This window comes from Callospermophilus lateralis, chromosome 2, assembly GCF_048772815.1.
Source record: "Callospermophilus lateralis isolate mCalLat2 chromosome 2, mCalLat2.hap1, whole genome shotgun sequence".
Lineage (NCBI taxonomy): Eukaryota > Metazoa > Chordata > Mammalia > Rodentia > Sciuridae > Callospermophilus > Callospermophilus lateralis.
This window is the reverse complement of record NC_135306.1, coordinates 20,568,652-20,591,497: the sequence shown is the minus strand read 5'-3', so window position 1 is coordinate 20,591,497 and position 22,846 is coordinate 20,568,652. Positions and strand designations below refer to the sequence as shown.

The 22,846-nt window shown below is 41.8% G+C and overlaps 1 protein-coding gene across 1 annotated transcript in view; it reads right to left on the bottom strand.

The window, feature by feature from the left end:
• Nucleotides 1-22,846, bottom strand: part of LOC143385482 (major urinary protein 20-like) — a 51,064-nt gene that overhangs the window by 24,232 nt on the left and 3,986 nt on the right. The window contains exon 3 of the mRNA XM_077107967.1: nucleotides 19,452-19,650. Coding sequence (XP_076964082.1) covers nucleotides 19,452-19,650 — 199 coding nt within the window. The remainder of the gene's footprint in view (nucleotides 1-19,451; nucleotides 19,651-22,846) is intronic.

Sequence of the window (22,846 nt, the reverse complement as noted above, 5' to 3'; positions counted from 1 at the left end):
CTAGACTGAGATTTTTTTTTTTTAATTATGGTATATTTTATGCCTAAAGGTGATCTGCTGCTGAGGGATTTCTCCTTTAAAATATTGCCCATGTGTGAAAGGAAGTGTGCCCCCTGCCCGCCCCTTGTAAAACCTATTAAGAAACGATGTGGGCCAATTGCAAAACTGTGAAATAAATTATTTCTATAGACATATCTGAAGGGAACAGAAAGGCAAAGTGTGTGCCTAAATAAACAGTTTAAAGGCAGGGATCCTGATTACTGGGTATGGGGCCACCTTCCTGACCACACTCACTTCTGAAGAGTGGAGAAGGTCAGGCTGGACCCCCAGGCACTGAAAATCTGTTCTAATTTAAAAAAAAAAAAAGGCTTTATTTGGGGGTCCAGGTTGTGGCTCAGCGGTAGAGCGCTTGGCTAGCATGTGTGAGGCACTGGGTCCAATCACCACATAAAAATAGAAATTAATTTTATAAAGTCTTTATTTTTTAAATTTTTTTTAAGAGCACAGCCTGAGATCTCCCTCTGAACAGAACAGTAAGAGTGCACTCCTTCCTTGGTGGCTACAGGTACAAGGAGCACAGGCACAGCAGAGGGCTGATAGCCTTGGAGACCTGTCCTGGTCCTCTCTACCTGGACTCCTGCATCAGGTGGCTGTAGGTCCCCGGCTCAGTGCAGTCCTGCTAGAGCCCCCTCTCCAGCGCCCACAGGGTACCTGCCCCAGACAGAGCTCCGCCCACCTACTCCCCTGTCTAAAACTCTTCCTGGCTCCCCATTTTCTGCCAGAAAGAAGCGCCCACATCCCTCAGCATCAAGACCTCTGGTGGTTTAGCTCCTGTAGGGGTCTGTTTTCCTTTACTGTGTCCCCGAGGCTGGGCTCTTCACAAAGAAAAAGAGTGTTATTTAGCTCACGGTTGTGGAGTAAAAAGTTCAAAAAACATGGTGATGAGATCCATGTCAACATTTTGGAGGCCAACGTGTGCATTTCCATGATGGGTAGCGTGTAAAAAAAACTTTTCTAAAAATGTTTATGCTCTTTAGCATCCACTTCTACTCCAAGAAACATATGTTATAAAACCATGCATTTGGATGTATATACACACACACAAACACTATTCATGATTTTATAAAATACCAGATATTACAAACTCTTATTGATTGATAGGAACACTATACTACCATGAAAAAACTGTTAGCAATATGTTTTGGGCATTTTTTTTCATATTTTTAGGGAAAAAATTTATTGTGGCAAAGTATATGTAGCATACAAACTTTCCATTTTAGCCATTTTTAAGTATATGATTCATTGGCAATAATTACATTCACAATTTTGTGCAACCATCACCTCTGTTTACCAAATATTTTCATCAATTTAAACAGAAAATGTAATCATAAAGCTATGGCTCTTCATTTTCTCCCTGTCCCCAGACTCTGGTAACGTCAAATCTACTTTCTGTTTCTATTAATATGCACATTCTAGATACTTTGTATGATTGGAATCATGCAATATTTGTCTTTATGCTGACTTATGTCACTTAAGATACTTTCCAAGTCCATCTATGTTGTAGGAGTATTGGCACTTTGTTCCTTTTAAGGGCTGAATAGTATTTCCTTGCAGGTATATACTACATTTTATTCATCTGTTGATGGACACTTGGGTTACCTCCATATTTTGGCTGTTGTGCATGATGCTGCAGTGAACATTAGCGTTCAAGTATCTCCATGAATTCCTGTTTTAAATTCTTCAATTTATTGCCGAGGAGTAGAATCGTTAGGTCATATAGAAATTCTACGTGGAGCATTTTGAGGAATTGCCAGTTGTTTTCCATCTTAGTTTACCATTTCATTCCCTCCAGTGATGCGAAAGGTTTCAATTTCTCTATATTCTCACCACTTGCAATTTTTTTTAATATTTATTTTTTATTTATCGGCGGACACAACATCTTTGTATGTGGTGCTGAGGATCGAACCCGGGCCGCACGCACACCAGGCGAGCGTGCTACCGCTTTAGCCACATCCCCAGCCCAACAACTTGCAATTTTTTAAAAAAATTATTCTAGCCATCCTAATTAGTGTGAAGTCATATTTTCTGTTAGGTTATAAAATAAAAATAAAATCATATTTTAAGGTAAGGTATAGTGATATATCCTACTAGAGTTTATGTACCATCAGAGATTAAATTTCTGGGTCCTTCTCTGTTGGGAGCCGCTCTTGAAATACATGCCCTTTGGTCCTGAGCAAGAGACACTAAACAGTTATTGCCCCCCGAAATAATCTGGGCCTTACCTCCACTGGGATAATGAGGCTTGGCTCCAGGAATAGGCTTAACCCAGTGGGGTTGAGTTACACTCACTTGTTCCTTTGTAATCCTATCCTTTGCCCTTTTTCGGAGAGAATGTTCTAAGAAACAGCATCCCCCAATAAAAGCCAACTCCAGAATGTTCTCTCTCTCTCTCTCTCTCTCTCTCTCTCTCTCTCTCACTGACTCTCATCAGTCTCTCATGACTTTCTCTTGCCCCCCTTGTGGGAGCCTGAGGCCAGGAGCCAGGGAAGGTGTACTGAACCTTATAAAAAGTATTCCATGTCTATCTGGTATTTTGTCACCCAAATTCACACGAATGACTTTGGTTCAGTTGCCGTCATTGAAACATTCTTCAGAGATGTTTCCAGGAGCCTGGGACTCTGACCAGCCATGGGACTAATTCCGACTCCTAAAATGGTCCCACAATAAATCCCTGTAGGGATTCATGGGCTGCAGCAGCAAATTACCATAGGCCTAGTGTTGGGATGAAGCAATTTAACTCAAAGAGGAATTCAAGTATTGCCAGGTGTTAATGATACAGATTTCAAAGGAGAGATCAGGGTTACAGTTCAAACAAATTGAGTTATTAGCTTTCTCCAAGGGATGTGGTAACACAGTTAATATTCTTGCCTTGTCACTGTGTAAAGGGCCAGGTGAAAACCCTGCGTTCTGGGTCCTCAGACTGGGCTGACTGGGCTCAATTGATCAGACAGGCGCTCCCTCGGTTGGCTCTTAAAGTCAATCATAAAAATTTCAGAGATGTGCTTGATGCCGGAGCAGACAAGTCAGTTATTTCTGGCAGGTACTGGCCAAAGCAGCAGCTTTCACCCATGGCACCTGCCAGCTTAGAAGGAATTGGCCAAATTTCTCAACCTGCACAGAGTGCTCAATATCTTCAGTGGGAGGGTAAAGATGGTAATTCTGGGGTCTTTAAACTCTATGTCCTAGACATTTTGCCATAAATTTATGGGGTCGAGATTTTTCTAAGCAGCTTGGGTTTGTTATTAATAACTCCAAACTCCATTGTGTCATCTCAGGGAAAGTCTGAAGGGAATTCACACGAAGGGTATTACCTACAACCCAGTCTCCCCAGCGCAGACTAGTTAATTCACGCGGTCAGAATTTCTGGCAGGGGCACTGGCTTTCTTCTTGCCCCCCCCTGCAAAAAAAAAAAAAAAACAGCAGAAAGTTTAACTGGCTTACAGAAGAGCCCATATGGGTTTGTCAGTGGCCCTTAACAGGGAAGAAACTTAAAGTAGCCAATATGTTGGTTCAGGAGCAACTTCAGCCTGGCCATATAGAACCTACTTTTAGTCCACGGAATATACCCATTTTTGTAATTAAGAAAAAGTCTGGTAAATGGAGGTTGCTGCAGGGACTCAGGGCACCCAATCATGTCTTTGAGCCCATGGGAGCTTTACAACCAGGGCTCCCTTCTCTTACAGCCCTTCCTTTCCATTATCATCGAATGGTGATAGATGTAAAAGATTGCTTTTTTTCACTATACCTTTATATCCAGATGATTGTCAAAAATTGCTTTTAGTGTTCCAGCAATAAGTTTTAAAGAACCAGTTAAAAGATATTGCTGGAAGGTGCTGACCAGCTCTAAAGAGAACATCCAGGTTCTCTGGATCAACCTGGCATACCAATTCTCTTTGCCAAGTGGTTGGCCAGTAATTGTCTGTTATCCTCCTAACTGAAATCATCTACCATAAACATTTGAAAACCCACAGAATGATGTTTCTGAAATACTAATTTTCAAGAACAATAGCCCTGTTTCTTGGGACACAGTTCCTAAAGTTCTGTCTCAGGATGAGAGTCAAATGACAAAGTCCTCTAAGCCAAGATGACAGACTTGGAGTCTTCCCCATTGTCCTTGAAACCCCAAAATAACCCCAGAGTGTTCTTGTTTTATATTTACTATGAAAGTTTACTTGACATTTATTGATTTTCTTCCACTCAGGCTAAGGGTATTTGTGATATTTAAAGGGATCAGTAACAAGACACTTTAAAAAAACTCAAGTCACACAATCACATGATTTGATAACCATCTTATTCAAGGCATTCTAATGGGCTCTGCTTGATAGATTTGTTTATTTAGGTGAAAATGTAGTAAAACAGCTACCATGAACTGGAAAAGGCCAGCATATAGATAAGGAATCAGTTAACATTTTTTTTTTTGTTTTTCCCTAAGTGGATAAATAGGGAAAAGTCAAGAGGTGAAACTGAGGATATTATGTGGGTATTTACATAGCAATATGAATTTGGAATCTACCAGAATACTATCATAGGGCTGTGATATTGATGCAAGAATGTACCAGTTGATCAAGGGGGCATGTTGATAAATTAGTGTCATCCTATGTAAGTATGTACATGGATTTATTTTATGATAAAAGTAGCAGTAAAAATCATGGATCAAAGGCAGATTATTTAGTAAAAAATGGAAGGGAAGCTAGATTTCTGATGAATCTGACACACAGGGGTGGATTTCAGATAGACTAAAGTCTTCACTGTCTTTTGAAAGAATGTGACTGAAAGGTCCAGGTTTTCAAAGCTTGGTCCTGCCAGGTGCTGTGGTGCACACCTGTAATCCTGGCAGCTCAGGAGGCTGAGGCAGGAGGATTTAGAGTTCAAAGCCAGCCTCAGCTACAGTAAGGTGCTAAGCAACTCAGGGAGACCCTGTCTCTAAATAAAATACAAAACAGGGCTGGGGATGTGACTCAGTGATGGAGTGCCCCTGAGTTCAATCCCTGGTAACTTGCCAAGAATTGCCGAATCCTTACTGTATACTGAGATCATATAATCTGTGCCCTGCTGCTGCTCTGGGACAGATGTGGGACTTTGGCCTGCTGTTCCCTATGGGGTCTGTAACTTATGTATGCACTCACTGCTGGCAATATTTTTGCCCCTTAGATTACCTTAGTCTGGCCAAATGTGGGCTGCCCTAAAGTCGAATAACACTGGTGTCTGCCACCTGAGCCCACTTTTGGGTTGGAGGATTTTTAAAAAGCCTGCAGGAGCACTGGTGCTGCGAGGAGAAGGCACCAGGGGATGACGCAGACACAGGAACGCAACTGCCACCACCCGTAGACTCCTGTCCCCAAGGAACGATTCGGCAGCATGGAAGGAGCCTTGGTTGGCCCAATAATATTAGCCCTCACAGAGCTAATAAGTAACTCTTGTCAGGTTTCATGGCCAACAAAAATAATAAATCTTTTCTTATTATTAAATACTTGTACTATGTTAAACTATTGTCTATAACTTAAGAATAATGATATTATGATTTATGCTATCCTTTTATTCAATTTTAATAAATAATAAAGGGGAAACAGAACCCTACATACATGCATTAAATCTTACAAAAATATTTCAAAAAATTTTCTTAATTATGATACTAAAAGTCCTACTGCGGCTGAACATAGTCCAGCAAGTTAAATCAGATTTCAAAGGATAGAATATAAACTTGTCATCTTAGAAATGGCTGAAAACCTGGCAGAGGAATCTCCAACCACAGCTACTGCTGTGAAAGCTTCACCAGGTGCCAGGGAAGAAAAACCTATGAAGAGACTTCTGTGGACCCATTCTCCACGTCCACCTTTAGTGTACCTTACAATGTGAACTGGAAAATCCATCCATGTGACTGGATTTATTTATGCTGGTTATAGTGGTCAGCTACCTATATGTTGATCCCATAATGATGATTATCTGAGGTATCTTTCAAAGAAAAGACAGCATATGGGAACCTAAACCAGCTCATCTTGCTGCTCCTTAGAATTTAAGACTATATTTATACATCTGGAGAGTTGTCAAAATAGAAAGTTTATTGAAATAGAATTTTCCCATACAGGACAGTTATTTACATAGAATATCCACCAATATATTATTGCCCTAATCATTCTACAATAGAATTTGGCACCTTTCCTAAATGGATGAATTGTGCAAATATCTTGCCAGTACAACATAAAGTGTCTAGAAATACTGGATATATTTTAGATATATCCAGTATTTCTAGACAGTAAGTAGAAGTAGAAGTTTGTCTCCTAGAATTGACAAACGACAATTACATAAGGATGCCATGACTCCTGGAGGCTTTGTTGGTAATACTCTAACCTTCAGCAACGTGGCATCCACAAGGATGTTTGGTGCTTAATTATTGCCCCAGAATTTTTTCATTACTGACAGATGTATGCCTGATTTTATTGGCACGAGTTGTAAGGAAGGTTCCTGCTATGGCCCCTGGCCTGTGTCCACTCTCCTGATGCTCTAATTATTGGAAATGTGAGAATTAAAGAAAGGATGGTAAATATTTTGTAGCCTGTAAAAAATGCAATTTAACTAAGTACATCACTAGTTATAATAGAGGGAAAAACCCATATTGATCCTTTATCAACCCCCTTATTTGGCTAATATACTCTCAAAGCCCTCCATAATCAGATAAATTTTAATGGAAGAATTGAAATTAAGGTGAACACTCTAGAAGCCACCATAATAAATATTAGAAATGAGCTTTATGCCCTCAAACTTAAGGAAAGGCTTGAATGCCATGCTGATTATAAATATACCTATGTTACTGCAGCCAGATACAATGCTTCCCAATGGGATTGGGAAAAGATTAAAAATCTTCTAATGGGTATTTGGCAGAGCAATGACAATAGGCTGGATCTTTTGGCGCTACATCATCACCTCTAAGGAGCCTCAGGGGAGGTCCTTAGGTCATTAGGGGTGTGTTTCCCCAGGGGATGGAGAGTTTATACTTCATGTACAGCACGAGAGCATCACCACAGTCTTCTTCCACCTCTCCCCTCCCAGAACTTGTGTTCTTTTGGTCCCACAGTTTACAATGACCTGTTAAAACTGCACACTACATTGTTATTATGTTTTTTGAACAGTCAATTACTGTTTCTGGTGCTCCTCGCTACTTTGGACAGATTCCTAACTTTATCTGGTATCATTTTCCTTCTACCCAAAGGATTCCCTTTAATATATTTGAATATGTTTTATCTCACAATTATTAGTTTTCATCTGAGGAGTTGAGTTATATTAGGATCTTAATGTCCCTGTTGAGCCTAACCTCTGTGTCAGTCTTAATTAATTTATACATTTCTCCTCATTGGGATCATATTTCCCTGCCTCTTTATGTGCCTGGTAACTTTATAAATTGAATACCAGACATTGTGATTGGATCATCTTTACTTTTGTACATTTGTGGGTGGGGGATACTGGGGGTTGATTCAGGGCCATTCACTGGCTGAGTCACATTCCCAGCCCTATTTGTATTTATTTAGAGACAGGCTTTCACTGAGCTGCTTAGTGCCTCATTGTTGCTAAGACTGGCTTTGAACACACCAAACTCTTAAGCCACTGATATTACAGAAATGCACCTCTGTGCCCGGCTCTATAAATATTTTTGAGCTTTTTTCTGAGATATAGTTAAATTACTTGGAAACAATTTGATCCTTTTGGATCTTGCTTTTAATATTTGTTAGGTGGGAGCAGAACGGCATTGAATCTAGAACTAATTGTTCATTCTGCTGAGACAGGAAATTTCTGAGCACTCTGCCCAGGGCCCTATGGATTCTGAGGTTTCCCACAGGCTTTCCCCAAATGTGTCTTCTAGTACTCTCTGCACCTAGACTTGAATTGGTCTGTCATGTTCTAGTTGTCTTTTAATCGTGCCTTTTTATTATAAGGAGAAGAAAAGGAAGAGGAAAGAAAGAGAAGAATGTTACTTTCTAGAAAATAGTGGGAGAAATAACCTGAATCAGAAGAACAAAGACAGCCCGAGGCAGGAGAACACATGGGCTGGGTTGGAGGCTGGAGCAGGGCAGGGAAGACTCCCTAGCAGAATGCGGTCCCCAGACATGTGCATGTGCTAGCACCCTGTGAGCATGTCAGGCTCCATGGCAGAGGAGGGTTCCATTCCCGTCAGCTGAATTTGAGGTGCAGATCATCCTGTGCTATCTGGATGGGCTTGGGGAAATCCAAAAATCACTCCAAGTGGAAGAGGGAGACGGAGGAAAGAAGCAGAGAGAGGGTCATGCCAGAAGGACTTGGCCTGGTGCTGGCTCTGAAGACAGAGGAAGAGGCCAAGAGCCAAAGAATATCTGTCTCTGGAAGTGCTGAGAGGGAACAGGTTGTTCTAGAGCCCCCCAGAGCTCGTAGCTTAAAACTCTGCTTTCTTTTCTTCTTTGCTCCTTTTTTTGTGAAGAAATTTGAAAAATGCAGAAAACAGGAGGCAGAAAATGATAATTACTGCTACAGTTTGGGTCTGAAATGCCCCCAAAGGTCCCTGTGTTGAAGGCTTGGTCCCCAACTTCTGGTGCTGTGTGGACATGGGGGGATTGTCAAAAGCCAGGCCTAGTGAGGGGTCTTCAGGTCACTGGAGAAGTGCCTTTGAGTGGCCCTAGCCTGTGCCTCCATTTTTGTCGCCCAACCAGGAGGCAAGCAGTTTGCTCCACTGTATACTTCTGCCATTCTGTGCTGCCTCCAACTTGCCCATCCAATTCTGGGCTGAAAAATCGAAAGATTGGACCAAAATAAACATTTTCACTTTATGAGTTGATTTTTCTCAGGTATTTGCTATAGTAATGGAGAACTGACTAACAGTTACCCCCACATCTATCACCCAGAAAACAACATGGCATCTTGTCCTGTTTTCCTACTTCTTTTATCCCTACAAAGTTTATGTGGAAAAATCACCAGTAGTAAAAATCACTGATATAGATGGGTCCCCTCTGATTACCACTCCAACTCAGGAGTTAACTCTATGGAGAGCTCATATTGTCGTTCTAATCCATTTTCATATTTTAATGCCTTGCTGTTCAAAGTGTGGACCATAGAGCAGCAGTTCTGGTATCACCTGGGAATCTGTGAGAAAGCCGAATGTCAGGCTGCATACCAGACCTACTGAATCTTGTGCGATGGCACCCATGAAATATTAGAGCGTCTTCACTTAGCCCTGAGCCAGGGAGATTTACATTTGCCATTGCAACCTATTTTGTGACTCTTCCCACTCAATGGTTGTGCAAAGCATGTGACCTCTGTCTTGGCTCAGCTAAGGAGACTGCTCTTCTGGCTCCAGAATTGGGTGTAACCCATTGGAAACTGGACATTCCACTGTAAGAAGGACAGAGGCAGAAGCAACAAGGTGAAGGAGCAAAGTAAAAGGGGCTTCTCATCTGAGCTGACAGCTTTATTTATATCCATTGGTTACACTAAGTCATTGATATCATTAGCACATATTGCTCATTTTATAAATTTACTGTTATTGTGCACAGGTTTAGGTGCAGTGACACATTGGTGATGTCTAAGAGAGTTCCTTTATCCCAGAAGCTGAGAGTCTGAGATTAAGGTTGAGGCTGATAAGACTTTAGCACAGAGCCCCGTCATGGAGAACATTACCATAGCAGCTAGGCATTGAGCATGATTTAGTCCTCTTACTAGACCCAGGGAGAAACTGTAGAATATTTCAAGTGTGGATAACAGGGTGCCTGTTACCCTCAGGGAGTTTGGTCATCAGAGGAATGCTGCCTTGTACATACCCACATCCAGAATCCCTACAGCTCCCCTTTCTTTTATGTATGGCCTTTTGGATGAATAACACTTGTTTTTCTTCATTGTTGGTGGAGCCAAAAAATAGGGTAGGCATTGACGGCAGTAAACACAACATAACAATCCCAGTATTAGTAAACATCCATTCATGAATAATTGTTTAATCCAAGTAAAACTGGGTAACCACGAAGATAGTCAATCTAACAAATCTAAACTTCCATCATCCTGTTGGACTTTTTTAACGATGTTTTTAAGACACTCTAACTCCTGTGAAATGGAGTTACTATTATCACTCAAATTAAAGCAACACATATTTTTAAGTTCAGGACAGTATTTATGATGTAATAACAATAAATAATCAATTGCAGCCCGATCAGGGCTTGACAATGTTATTTTGCTCTTCACTTAGGATACTGATTATCATAGAGGTATGATTGATATGTTTTACCATAGCACAGGCCAATTTCATGATTGTTTTGTAAGTCTGAAAGCCCAGGGATGCCCACCAAGGAGAATGTTAGAGCTTCAAAATTCTGTCTTAGAGAGAAGCCTTACTGAATCATTACAGTATTCATCAAGAAGGATAGTTCTTTTATGAATACACTGTGCAGGAGGGTGGCCTATCAGATTCTGTGGGGATGGTAGAAACACAGTCAATTGGCTAAGACAACAATGGGTACCATGAGACATATTAGCAGGTATATAATTAAAGGTATATGCCCCAGAAGAAAAGAACCACCCTGGTGGTAAGGGGATACAACCATTTCCATACATGATGGGCTCCACCTTGGTAAGTGAAATGAGGGCTGTCCAAAAGGAATAAATTTATGTGTAAAGTTTTGTTCTCAGCACAAATGTCAGTTGCGTTTAAGGCAACAGTAGGTGTAAGTAACATCATAGCACTGGGGGTTAAGCATACTGAGGGTTTCCCCAATTATAAGAATCTTTGTAGGATATTGGATTTTGGATGCCTTCTTTGGAGAATATTGTCATATTTGCAATTTCATGTGCCGGATGGAACACAGGAAGAAGGCAAGAGACCAATACACTCCCTATATTCATATCCTGATGGATACAAGTCTCAGATACATTGACAATTTTAGTCAGGCAAACCCAGATATTATAATGGGCTCTAGAAGTCAAGGAGTCTGATTTAACTGGATTCCCTATAGCTGGGGTACAATAGCAGAACATTATCATAAGAATCAAAACATTTACAGAGTTTTGTGTAAGTTCAGCAAACAAAGCAGTAACCAAATTTCCCTGATTGCATTCTAATCCCATTTGAGCTAACAACTGTTGATCTGAGGCTGTTAATGATTTTTTATCCCCTCCCAAGTCACCAAAGGTTGAGTATCTTGGGGCCCTCTGGGGTGTTCCTTCTCTTTGGAGGAGAGTGATCATCCTTTTGTTTGGTGGAATCCTTCTCACCCAGGGTCAAATGAAACTTGGGGGTTGGGTGGTGAAGTCCCTGATGCCAACTTGTGATTGACAGGTCTCACACACTGAGCCAGAATCCAAACACGGCCTGTTAGTGTAAACACAGCAGCATATCCTTTTCCCCATGTGCTCAGAGGCACAGGATCCTGACACCCTGGGTCTGGTGGAATCCTGTATTTTACATACATTTTTGGCAACAGTTGTTTGGGAATAAAGTGTCTATCCAAGGAAGATGACCAATTGTGAGTATCATCTTCATATTGCATGTTGAGTGAGTAACTGTAAATAAAGCAATATTTAAGGCATTATTAACATGAGAGGGGCTAGGTTCCCTTTTTGTTTTTGTTTTAAGAGGCATATCTTCAGGGTTCAATGTGCTTGTTCAACCAAGGATTGTCCAATAGGATTATAAGGAATTCCATGGGTTAAAATTATATTCCAATGAGTTAAAATTGTGCAAAAGCATGAGATGTATATAAAGGTGCATTATTTGTTTTTAAACGAGCAGACTTTCCCATAGTGGCAAAGCAGAGAAATAAATGGGAATGCAAGCAGATACCTTTTCAGACCTATGGGCACTAGTCCAAATAAACCCAGAATGAGTGCCAAGAGAAACGTGGAGAAAAGAATAAGGATGAACGGGAGGGAAATGGCTAACATTCATCTGCCAAAGTGCATTAGAATGCAGGCCTTGTAGATTTACAGATTCCCACCTAGGAGCCTGGAAATGTGTACAGTGAGAACAGTTATTAACAATGGTACGAACCTGAAGGGAAGAAATGAAAAACATCTTCATTAGTGAGTGGGCATTTTGATGAAAAAAATCCATGAGATTCTACAGCATCTGAATATAAAGGATAAAAAGATCTCACAGCAGGGCCTCAGTGTTACCCCATGTCAGAGGTCCAGGAATCTTGGTGCGGCTGCATATATGATCAAGGAAGATAGGGGATGTATGATGCTATAAAAGAGTTTGAAGGGTTAAAAAAAGAGAGAGTAAATTGGAATCCAAATGAAGGGATAACACAGCTACATAAATATGAGGAACAAGTTTAGCTATACATTGAGAATCTGTAATACGTTTAAAGTAGTAGGAAATAATCTCAGCACCAAAATAATGGCGGCTAATTCAGCTCACTGAGGAGAGATTTGAGGCAGGGTATAATAGCCAGTTCATTAATAAAAACAGATACTGCCCGTCTTTGTTCACCTCCATCTGTATATATCATCAATCCATCTGAAAGAGGAATAGTAGAAATCAAGGGGGAGGGGGAATGTGTAACTGACATATCAAAGAGAAGAGTCTATCATGAGGCCTGTGAAAAGCAATTGGTGCTAAAAAAATCTGTTAATACAGCTTGATAATAGGAGGAGAATTGTGAGCATTGGAGATGTAAAGTTTTTTCATAAGTTAGGTATAGAACATGAATGTCTGTGCCTGTTAAGGATAAAATTCTAGTGTGGCCATCAGCAACCAGTTGTGCATACATATCAGCAAAATGTAAAACATTGTGGCCTGAAAAATGAGGAGAGTATAAACATTTTAATATATATAATTTCTTATTATAAATGACAATTATCACTGCAAAAACATGGATTTTCCAATGAAAATTACTATTAATAATGGCACATTTGATACAGAAAGTCGATCCATCAATACTGTTGACAATTTCTTGTTAATTTTGGTAAAGTTTGTTTTAGAGGAGGAGTCAGGTAAAGGGTGGATGTAGGGTCCTGTTGTTTATTTAATATCTGGAAAAAGATAAGAGAACATTTCGGTAGTTAATGGAATATTAGGGCGTATCCAGTTCAAATGTCCTAGAAATTGCTGTAAATAAGCCAAGGAAAATTTAGAAGTAAAGGTTAAATTTGGGATGTGAGGAATTGAATATCTTTAAAGTAATGTATGTCCCAAGTAGCTAATAGGGATTTGACATTAAATCTTATCTATTCTTTTGTATTCTTTTCTATTCTAAGTATTGTAATAATACTTCCTGAAACAAATGTAGATTTTCATCTATGATGTTTTGTGTTTCAAGTAAAATATCATCCATATAATGATAAACAAGTAAGTGAGGAAATTTCTGATGCAAAGAGAGCAAAGCATTATTAACAAAATATTGACATAATGTTGGACTGTTTAGTATCCCTGGTGGGAGAACTTTCCAATGAAAGCTATTAGCAGGCTTATGATGATTAAAAATGGGGACAGTAAAGGTAAATTTTTCCTAATCATCAGGAAAAGGGGGAATAATAAAAAAAACAGCCCTTTAAGTCAATGACATATAGAGATAAATTTTGAGGAATTACATTGGGTTTGACAATCCACATTGGAGTGGACCCATAGGTTGGATACCTTTATTAGTTTCTCTTAAATCTTGCAATAGTCTCCATTTTCCTGATTTCTTTTTTATAACAAAAATGGGTGTACTCCAAGGACTAGTAGAAGGTTTGTTATGTCCCAATTGTAATTGTTCTTGAATAAGGGCCTCTGCAGCTGCCCCCTTTTCCTTTGACAATGGCCACTGTTCAACCCAGACAGAGGTGGTGACTTTCCAACTTAGTGGTAAGTCAGTCAGATCTGCAGAGGCCCCTACAAAAAAGGCAATTCCTCAGACATTTGAAGTTTTCCATATAGGAAAAGGTATTGCCATAACATATGGCTGAATATGACTGACGATTAGTTGTGTGTTGGAAGGGGCCAAACATCGCAACCCCAGGAAGCCCTTGGATATCTGCTCTTTACTGCCCCCTATGCCCCAGACCAAGGTAGCCTTTTGAAGTGGCCATGAATGAGGCCATACCAAAAGAGGAATTATGGTGACATCTGCACCTGTATCTCCAGTCCTGTAGTTGGCTGATCATTTAAACAAAGAGTCAATTAAAGTCTACTTTCAGTGATTGGAAAACATGCTCCAATGATAGTGGAGGTAAATCCTGTACTTCCCCTTTCATTTAAAGGTTGTTGAGCTGGAATATAGGGGACTACAATCAATTAAGCAATAGACGATCCTTTGGGGAGGCTTAAAGGCATATGGGACCACACCTGGATATATACTGTACCAGTATAATCGAATCCATCACCCCAGGAATGACGACTATTCCTTCTTTAGCAATATGGGAACGAGGCCAAATTAATCCAAAAGTTTTCTTAGGTAAAGGCCCTTGACTCTGCTTGGCAATTTTACATACCTCCCCAGGAAGTTGTACTTGGACATCTTTAGCAATAATTAAATCTATGCCAGCGCTCCCTCTAGTGGCATGAAAGGATATCTGGAAGATGTTCTGTGTGAACTGGAAGCATTCCTGTCAGGGATGGGGTTGGAGAAATGGATTCCCCTTCCTTTTGCCTGGGTTTGCGTTGGGCGGGGGGACCCAAAATGGGTTTCCCAACATATCAGTTTTAGATCGACATTGATTGGCCTAATGAAAGCCTTTTTGACATATGAGGCACTTTTGTTTGGGATGTTTCTGAGTCTCCCTTTTAACCCTACAGTCCTTTTGAAGATGACCAGGTTCCTTGTAATTTTAACATAATTTATCAGGGGGTTTAAAGTAGTAGCAAGCAAAGCTACTACTTTAAACCCCCTGATGAGTTTCCATCCCTGCATTCTGACGTGACTTTTTCATATCTGACAAAGTAGAATACAGTTGAATAGACTTCATTACTTCTTTGCAATCTTGTTTGGCATTTGTATATGCCAATTGTTTGGTTAAAATGTTAACAGCTTCCAAGTTGTCAACCTGTTGCTCTATTGCTTTGGTTAAGTGATTAACAAAATTTATGAAGGGTTCTCTGGAAGTTCGTTGGATTGCTGTAGATGACTTAGAGGGGTCCTGGTGTCGGGACTCCAATGCCACACTTTACATACAAGTGTTCTACCGAGCAATGGCAGGGACAGGCAACTGAGCTTGTTGATGTAAAGCACCCATTGCCCAACTCTGAAAAGATCATCATGATTAATGTTCATGTTTCCTTGTGCATTATCTTCAGCCTGGACACAAGCCAAGTTAGAATACTCTTGCAAAAACACAGTATTCTGAGCAGGAAAAGTACCCATTTTAACTAACGCCTTCCAATTACAATGAATTAAGGCATGTCCCATTCCTAGTCCCTTGATCATATTGAGGGTAAAACTACTATTTATGCCACTTTCCTAAACAGTGTGTCATAATTCTTTAACTACAGGAAAAGGTAACTGTTCATGTTCTGCCTCGTCAGTGAGATCAAGCCTAATAGGACAGATGGCTAAAGTATGTGTTTCTCCCTCCTCCACCACCACTTGCCACAAGCACTCAGTTAAGCAAGGTCTATCTGGAGCCTGCTGTGGCAACAGAAGGGGGATGGTGCAGACATGGCTCTGTAGAGGGCATTATTGAGGGAGATCTAACACTGGGTGGAGGAGACATTTGCTGAGCAATAGAAATTTCAGAAATAGCATCACAACAAAGATACCAAACACGCAGCACAGGCACAGGAGCTCATGGCTCCTCCTGAAGGTTTTTACCTGTATCTTCCCAATCTTTTGAATTTAAAGATCCACTTTCTTGGTACCAGGGGCAAAGAGAATCTATTTCTGCCAGCAAAGCAAGGCTGGTAGGTCCAGCCTTGAGAAGTAAATACGAAATTTCAGCTCAATAACAGCATCAGATAGGGAATTTCCCATAGCTTACCAGTAGAGAAAGGTACCAGCCCATGGAAGACGCATGTCAAAAGCCTCTTCCAGATGGTAAACCACTCCCTTCCCCTGTTAACACATCTATCTAGGGAGGTTCCTGTTTTGAGTGCCAGATGTAAGAAAAACAAAGACAGAAGTAAACAAGGTGCAGGGGCAAAGTAAAAGGGGCTCCTCATCTGAGCTGCCAACTTTATTTATATCCATCAGTTTCATTAGGTCATTGACATCATTAGTACATATTGCTCATGGTATAAATTTACTGTTATGTGCACAGGTTTAGGTGCAGTAACACATAGGTGCTGTCTGAGAGAGTTCCTTTATCCCAAAAGCTGAGTGTCTGAGATTAAGGTCAAGACTGATAAGACTCTAGCACAGAACCTCGTCATGGAGGACATTGCCATAGCAGCTAGTCATTGAGCATGTATTAGTCATCTTACTAGTCCAGGGAGTCAGCCACGCAACCAGCACGCTAGCTTCATAATAGAGGTTCGAAGCATAGAAATTAACTAGTGAGTTTAAATTAAAGAGACATGACTCTCAGTTACCTTTTATGCCCAGCTCAGAGACAGCTAATCCAAGCTCCTGCCTCCAGCCACCTAATGCGGTAGTGAGGTTAACAGGAGAGGCCAGTGAGAGAGAGGGAAACACGCCAGGGAGTGAGCTTTTATTGGGGAACAAAAAATTCAAGGGAAAATTCCATCCAATGAAGGTCGGGGGGGGGGAGCATTCTAAGGTCAGGGTCAGTGATTGGTCTTCAGGTCAGTGGTCAGGCACACCCCCACATGGACAAGCCCTCACACCTGGGGCAGGGTGGGGAAGGCTCTGACACAGTGTGTCTAAGTGCCTCACACCCAGCCAGGGAGGTAACTCAAATCACATGCGAGAATGGCTTCCCACAAGGGAGAAACTGTAGAATATTCCAAGTGTGGATAACAGAGCACCTGTCACCCTCTGGGAGTTTGCTAACCAGAGGACTGCTGCCTTGTACTTACCCACAGCCAGAATCCCTACAGCCCACCTCCTACCTTAATTGGCGAAGAACATTCTATGGAAAACCTTTGGTGTTTCCCCCATATAAACAAAGCAAACACTGGCTTTCACTCTCTTTCCAGTGTGGACACTCAATCCCTAAGATCAAAGAGCCGTCACACCCCTGCTTTCTAAATTACTTCCTGTATATGTGGTTTCTTTGCCATTTTCTCTTTCTTAACTTTTATTCCGCAGCCAGCCTGTTTCACCCAGAGGAAACCCAAATTCTACCACCCGCGGGGGACATGGGTGAGAGAATCTGAGTATAGGTCTCCATAAATAAAGTCTTGCATTGTTCTCTATGTTATGTAAATTTTATTTATGGTATTACACTCTACAGATCATTCATAATTTTTTGAGATTTAATTATGGTAAGAGAAAATTAGTATATTCACTTTAACCTGTTGAAGAAAATACACATTATCTTGCTGATAATGAACTCTGTCATCAAATCAATAGGTTCATGGTATTGATCTATTGCATTTGGGTTAAAATAATCTCTCTAAAAAAAAAATAAGAACTCATTTATTCTTCGAGGACACCACAGTCACAAGGAGACCACACTTTCCAAAGAAAAGCAACTACTCTTTATGGCCATGAGACTAATAGCTATGAACCTGGGGCAGGAGGGGATGCTGAGTTATAAAGTCAGTGTCATGGGAACGTTCAAGCAAAATGTACATAATAAGGGGTATCTACCTCAATTGGATTGAGTTTCCTGTCTTTAATAACTTTAAGGAAACTAACCAACAAACATCCTCAGGCTTTTTTCTTTATAGAATTCAAATTACTCCACATTTTTGAGGCCCTCTACTGACCTAGGTCTTCATCTCCATTTGTAAGTGGAGCATCTGGCTTTATCACAATTCTAATTAGCTAAGTCTAGCTCCGGGCTAACTCAAAGAATATGCCCTGCTGTGACATGCAACTGAATGAGTCAGGGTCACTCCAGGTGAACTGGGCTGGCTACTAAATAACCACACAGAGACAGAAAATGCCTTTCTTGGTGTTCAGTGGTGGCTCCTCGGCCTCAGCTCCCACATAGGAGGCAAGAAAGACAAAAAAGAGAGAGCATGTCTGGAACCCTCCTACTTATTGAGGGGAGGATATTCGAGAAAGTTCAACCCAAATAAATCAAGGGTTGGGTTTCAGGGGTGACTTGGTGGTGTCTTGTGGTCAGCAGATTACTGACACCTTAGAAAGCCACTCCCATCTCAAGCTGCGTGGGGATCATAGGCAGAAGGAGCAAAAAGGACACATCTGTCACACTGCTCAGTCAGAGCAGCATCACTCCAATCCCCTCAGCTGCTCAAATGCTCACAAGTCACACACACAGCCTATGGCTGGCTCAAGACAACGCCATATGGTGGAGACTTTCTAGATGAGACAATATATCCAACTTCAAAATGCATGGCCAGTTGACTGGAAGAAGATTATGAAGAATTCAAGTGTTGACAGGCACTGTAGCACATGCCTATAATCCCAGCGGCTTGGGAGGCTGAGACAGGAGGATTGCCAGTTCAAAGCCAGCCCCAGGAACTGCAAGGTGCTAAGCAACTCAGTGAGACTGTCTCAAATAAAATTTTAAAAAAATATATGGCTAAGGATATGACTCAGTGGTTGAGTGCTCTTGAGTTCAATCTCTGGTACAAAAAAAGAGAGAGTGAATGAGAGAGAGAGAGAGAGAGAGAGAGAGAGAGAGAGAGAGAGAGAAATTCAGGTATCACAGCCTGGAAAGCTGCTACCTCTAGTTACATGTTGGCAAAACCTTTGGTCAAACATTTGCTTCCTGTTCTATGGAAGATGCAGGCTGTAGAACTGGAGACTAGATTTAAAAAAAAAAAAAAACAAGGGTGTTGAAAGTCTGGTGTTGTGGGGAGCCATTCTCACACGTGACTGGGTGGCTCCCGGTTTGGGTCTGAGGCGCTCTGGCTGTGTCGGAGCTTTCCCGGCCCTCTCCTGTTGAGAGAACCTGTCCGTGTGGGGGTGTGACTGACCACTGACCCCAGGGGCCCAATCACTGACCCTGACCTTGGAGTGCAGCCCCCCCTTCAACCTTCATTGGATGGAATTCTCCCCTGAATTTCTTGTTCCCAAATAAAAGGCTACTCCCTGGCGTGATCGCTCTCTCTCTCTCTCCTGCTAGCCCTGAGTAATCCTTGCTGCCCTGCCGGGCGGTTAGACGTGGGAACCAGAGAGGGGGAGCCGTCTCTGACCTGGTCATAGAAAAAGGTAACTGAGTCTGTGTGTTTATTTTGATCTCACTAGCTAACTTTTATGCCAAGATCCTCATTAATGAAACCAATGCGCTGGCCGCATGGTGGATGGTGTGGTGTTGGGAGTTTCTTGCTGCTTTCAGCAAAACTAACAAGAGGGAGGGGCCGGGGCTAGAGGCAGCCAAGCTGCAAGTGAAGGGACACAGTAGCAGAGCATCACTAAAGATGCCCTCCCTACCTGCAGCCTCGCTGGAAGTTGACTGAGTGCCGCTGTTTTGGGATCCCAAAGTGAAGCATTGTAAGCAGTGACAGGAAGTGGGTGTCCAGGCTTAGTAAGAGATCAAGCTGCTGCCCTGACAGGGAGTCCACTGGTGAAGAAGAGACTGAAGGACCCATCCCACCCAAATCTCTTGCTTTAGATGTTGTCAAAGTGGCCACTGTTAACAGTAAAGGAAAGAGTGGGCAGATCATAGAGGCTGATCTAGACTATGGCTGAGTTTCCAGGCTTAACAATCAATCAACAAATGTATGAAAAAGTGCTCATCATCTCTAGCAATCAGAGAAATTCATATCAAAACCACTCTAAAATTTCATCTCACTCCAGGCAGAATGGCAGCTATTATGAAGACAAACAACAATAACTGTTGGTGAGGATGTGGGGGGAAAGGCACACTCATACATTACTAGTAGGACTGCAAATTGGTACAGCCAATATGGAAAGCTGTATGGAGATTCCTTGGAAATCTGGTAATGGAACCACCATTTGACCCAGCTATCCCTCTCCTTGGACAATACCCAAAGGACTTAAAAACAGCATACTACAGGGACACAGCACATTGATGTTTATAGCAGCACAATTCACAATAGCTAAACTGTGGAGCCAACCTAGATGCCCTTCAATGGATGAATGGATAAAAAAAAAATGTGGCATATATATACACAATGGAATTTTACTCATCATTAAAAGAGAATAAAATCATGGCATTTGCAGGTAAATGGATGGTGTTGGAGAAGATAATGCTAAGCGAAGTTAGCCAATTTAAAAAAAAAAAAATCCCGAATGTTTTCTCTGATATAAGGAGGGTGACTCATAGTGGGATAGGGAGGGGGGAACATGGAAGGAATACATGAATTCCAGATAGGGAAGAGGGGTGGGAGGGAAAAGGAGGGGGCAGGGGATTAGGAAGGATGGTGGAATGTAATGGACATCATTATCCAAAGTACATGTACGAAGACTTGAATTGGGTATCAACATACTTTATATATAAACAGAGATATGAAAAATTGTGGTATATATGTATAATAAAAATTGTAATGCAAAAAAACCAAAGTACATGTATAAGGGCATGAATTGCCATGAACATCTCTATATACAAAGATATGAAAAATTGTGGTATACATGTGTAATAAGAATTGAAATGCATTCTGCTGTCATGTATTTTTTAAAAATAAAACCAATAAAAGTAAAAAAAAAAGAATTGCAGGGACTATTCAATGGTTGGATAGCTAATAAAGCTTATGTACAAGAAATGTAGGTACACAGACATAAATCTGCAATTGATAGAGAAGTAGTTGTGACTCAATTTAGCCAGGAGAGAATCGTGTTAGTGAATTGCAAAAGTTTTTTTTTTTTTTTTTGATCTCAGAGTGCTCTTGTCTTATGTTGGTGTTTTATGAGATGCTTCATGTCCACCAGAACAATCTAGAGCCAGCCATGAGAGTCAGGCCAGCTGTGAAAACACTGAAGCCTAAATGTGAGAGTCGGGCCAGTCCCAGGAGATTAAGGGTACTTTTCCTAAAGTTTGGAAGTTGTCGCTTCTGCAACCACAGGCCCACAGCCTCTTTCTGTGACTCCAGGTAGGGGAGAGGAGCTGTCCAAGTCCCTTGGAGTTGAAGGGGTGGGTCTCTCTGGCTCAGCTCCTGGACCTTGGAGGTACATCTTCAGCCCGCACCCTTGCCTAGCTTTCTGACACTTGCCCCCAAACACGCATCATTGTCTCAGATCTGTCCTCAGATCCCAGAGGACAGCATTGCTCGGGCCCGTTTACTCTCTGGTTCCCACGTGGTTTCCCCTATTCTTTCATTAGAAAGGGATTGCTCTGCTTCTGATATATAGACATTCCCCTCTGTCTTTGAGTGTTCTTAATATGTCATGTCTCATTTGCACAAAATATTTGGAGTTGAAGGGGTGGGCCTCCGTGTGAGCTGTCTTGATGTGGAGATAGCCAAGGGGCTTTTCATGACTTTATCTGGGCTGTATTTTCTCAGCATGTGGTACTGTCCAGCCATTTCCCATCATCAATGTGGCTCTTGCTATTGTTATTATTTCCTAAGTATTCTCGAGGATATTGGAACATGCAGTCTAGGCCTCACCTTTCCTGTCCCTTAAATGCCATCATTAAGGAATGGCAAGTCAGCTGTGGTGGCATGTGCCTGAACTAAGGAGGCTGAGGTAGGAGGATGGCTTGGGCGAGGGACTTTGAGGCTAGCCTGGACAACATTGTGAAACCCATTTCAAAAGAAGTGGGGAGGAGGAGGATCCTACCATAACTGGTGGGCTTTCTACATAACCTTTTGCCATATTTTGGCAACCAGACCAAGTATTTGAGGAGGAATACATGTTGAGAGCCACAGCCGAAGGGGCCCCAGCAAACTTTCAGACTGCCAGCTGATGAGCTGAAGGGGTCCCAGCAAACTTTCAGACTGCCAGCTGATGATTGGCTCACAGCGGCCCCAGCAACATCTAGCTGATTGGCTCCTCTGCGGTGATGCTCATTGGGCTGTTTCCCTGCCCTTTCAGACCACGGAGCTGCTCATTGGGGGACTTTTTTGGCTCCGCCCATGCAACCCAGCCAATCGGCCTCAAGAGCAGGAGGATTGTGGGAGGAAAAGGTTGTTGGGGTGTGTGGCTTATGGGAAGCCGGTGGTGGCAGTTGGGCTCTGAGGGTTTTTTCCTGAGGAGCTGTTTTGTTTATCGTGTGTGGTTCTAAAAATAAAGTTAGTTTCTTTTGACAAGTGGCTCCTGAATTGTGCCCAGCCAGACTGCGGCAAATACACCTGAACCTGATTTAGTTTTCTTATCTGGGGACACAGAAAGATACAGGGAGCTTCAAAGTGTAGATAGTGTTCTCTCATTAACCTTCATGCCCATGATGATGGAGCCTTTATATTTGCACAAGGCATGCCCAAACCACATTGATCTGGTGACAGTCACACCACAGCCACTCTCTCAGTGCCACATTGAAAAAGAGAATTCTAAGATAAAGAAACTATGGAGCGCTTGGGAGGCTGAGGCAGGAGGATCATGAGTTCAAAGCCAACCTCAGCAAAGAAACTATGGAGCAAGTCTTATATACTTACAGTACACATAAGACTCTTATGGAGTACTAAAAAATATGCAGATAAAAGGGCAAACAGCCTTCAGGGGACTTGGGATGATGGTCCGAGCATTACTGCAGGAGACGGGAGAATCCTGAAACACAGGGTAGACTCTGAGACGCTGGAGGAGGATTTCTGGTGCTGGGACCAGGAGGTCTTCTCATCCTCCCACTTTAGCCTCACATTCTCCCAGAACAAGGACAAGTCACAGGACTTCAGGGCTGATCATTTATTGAAGGGGTAGAGAAAGACTTC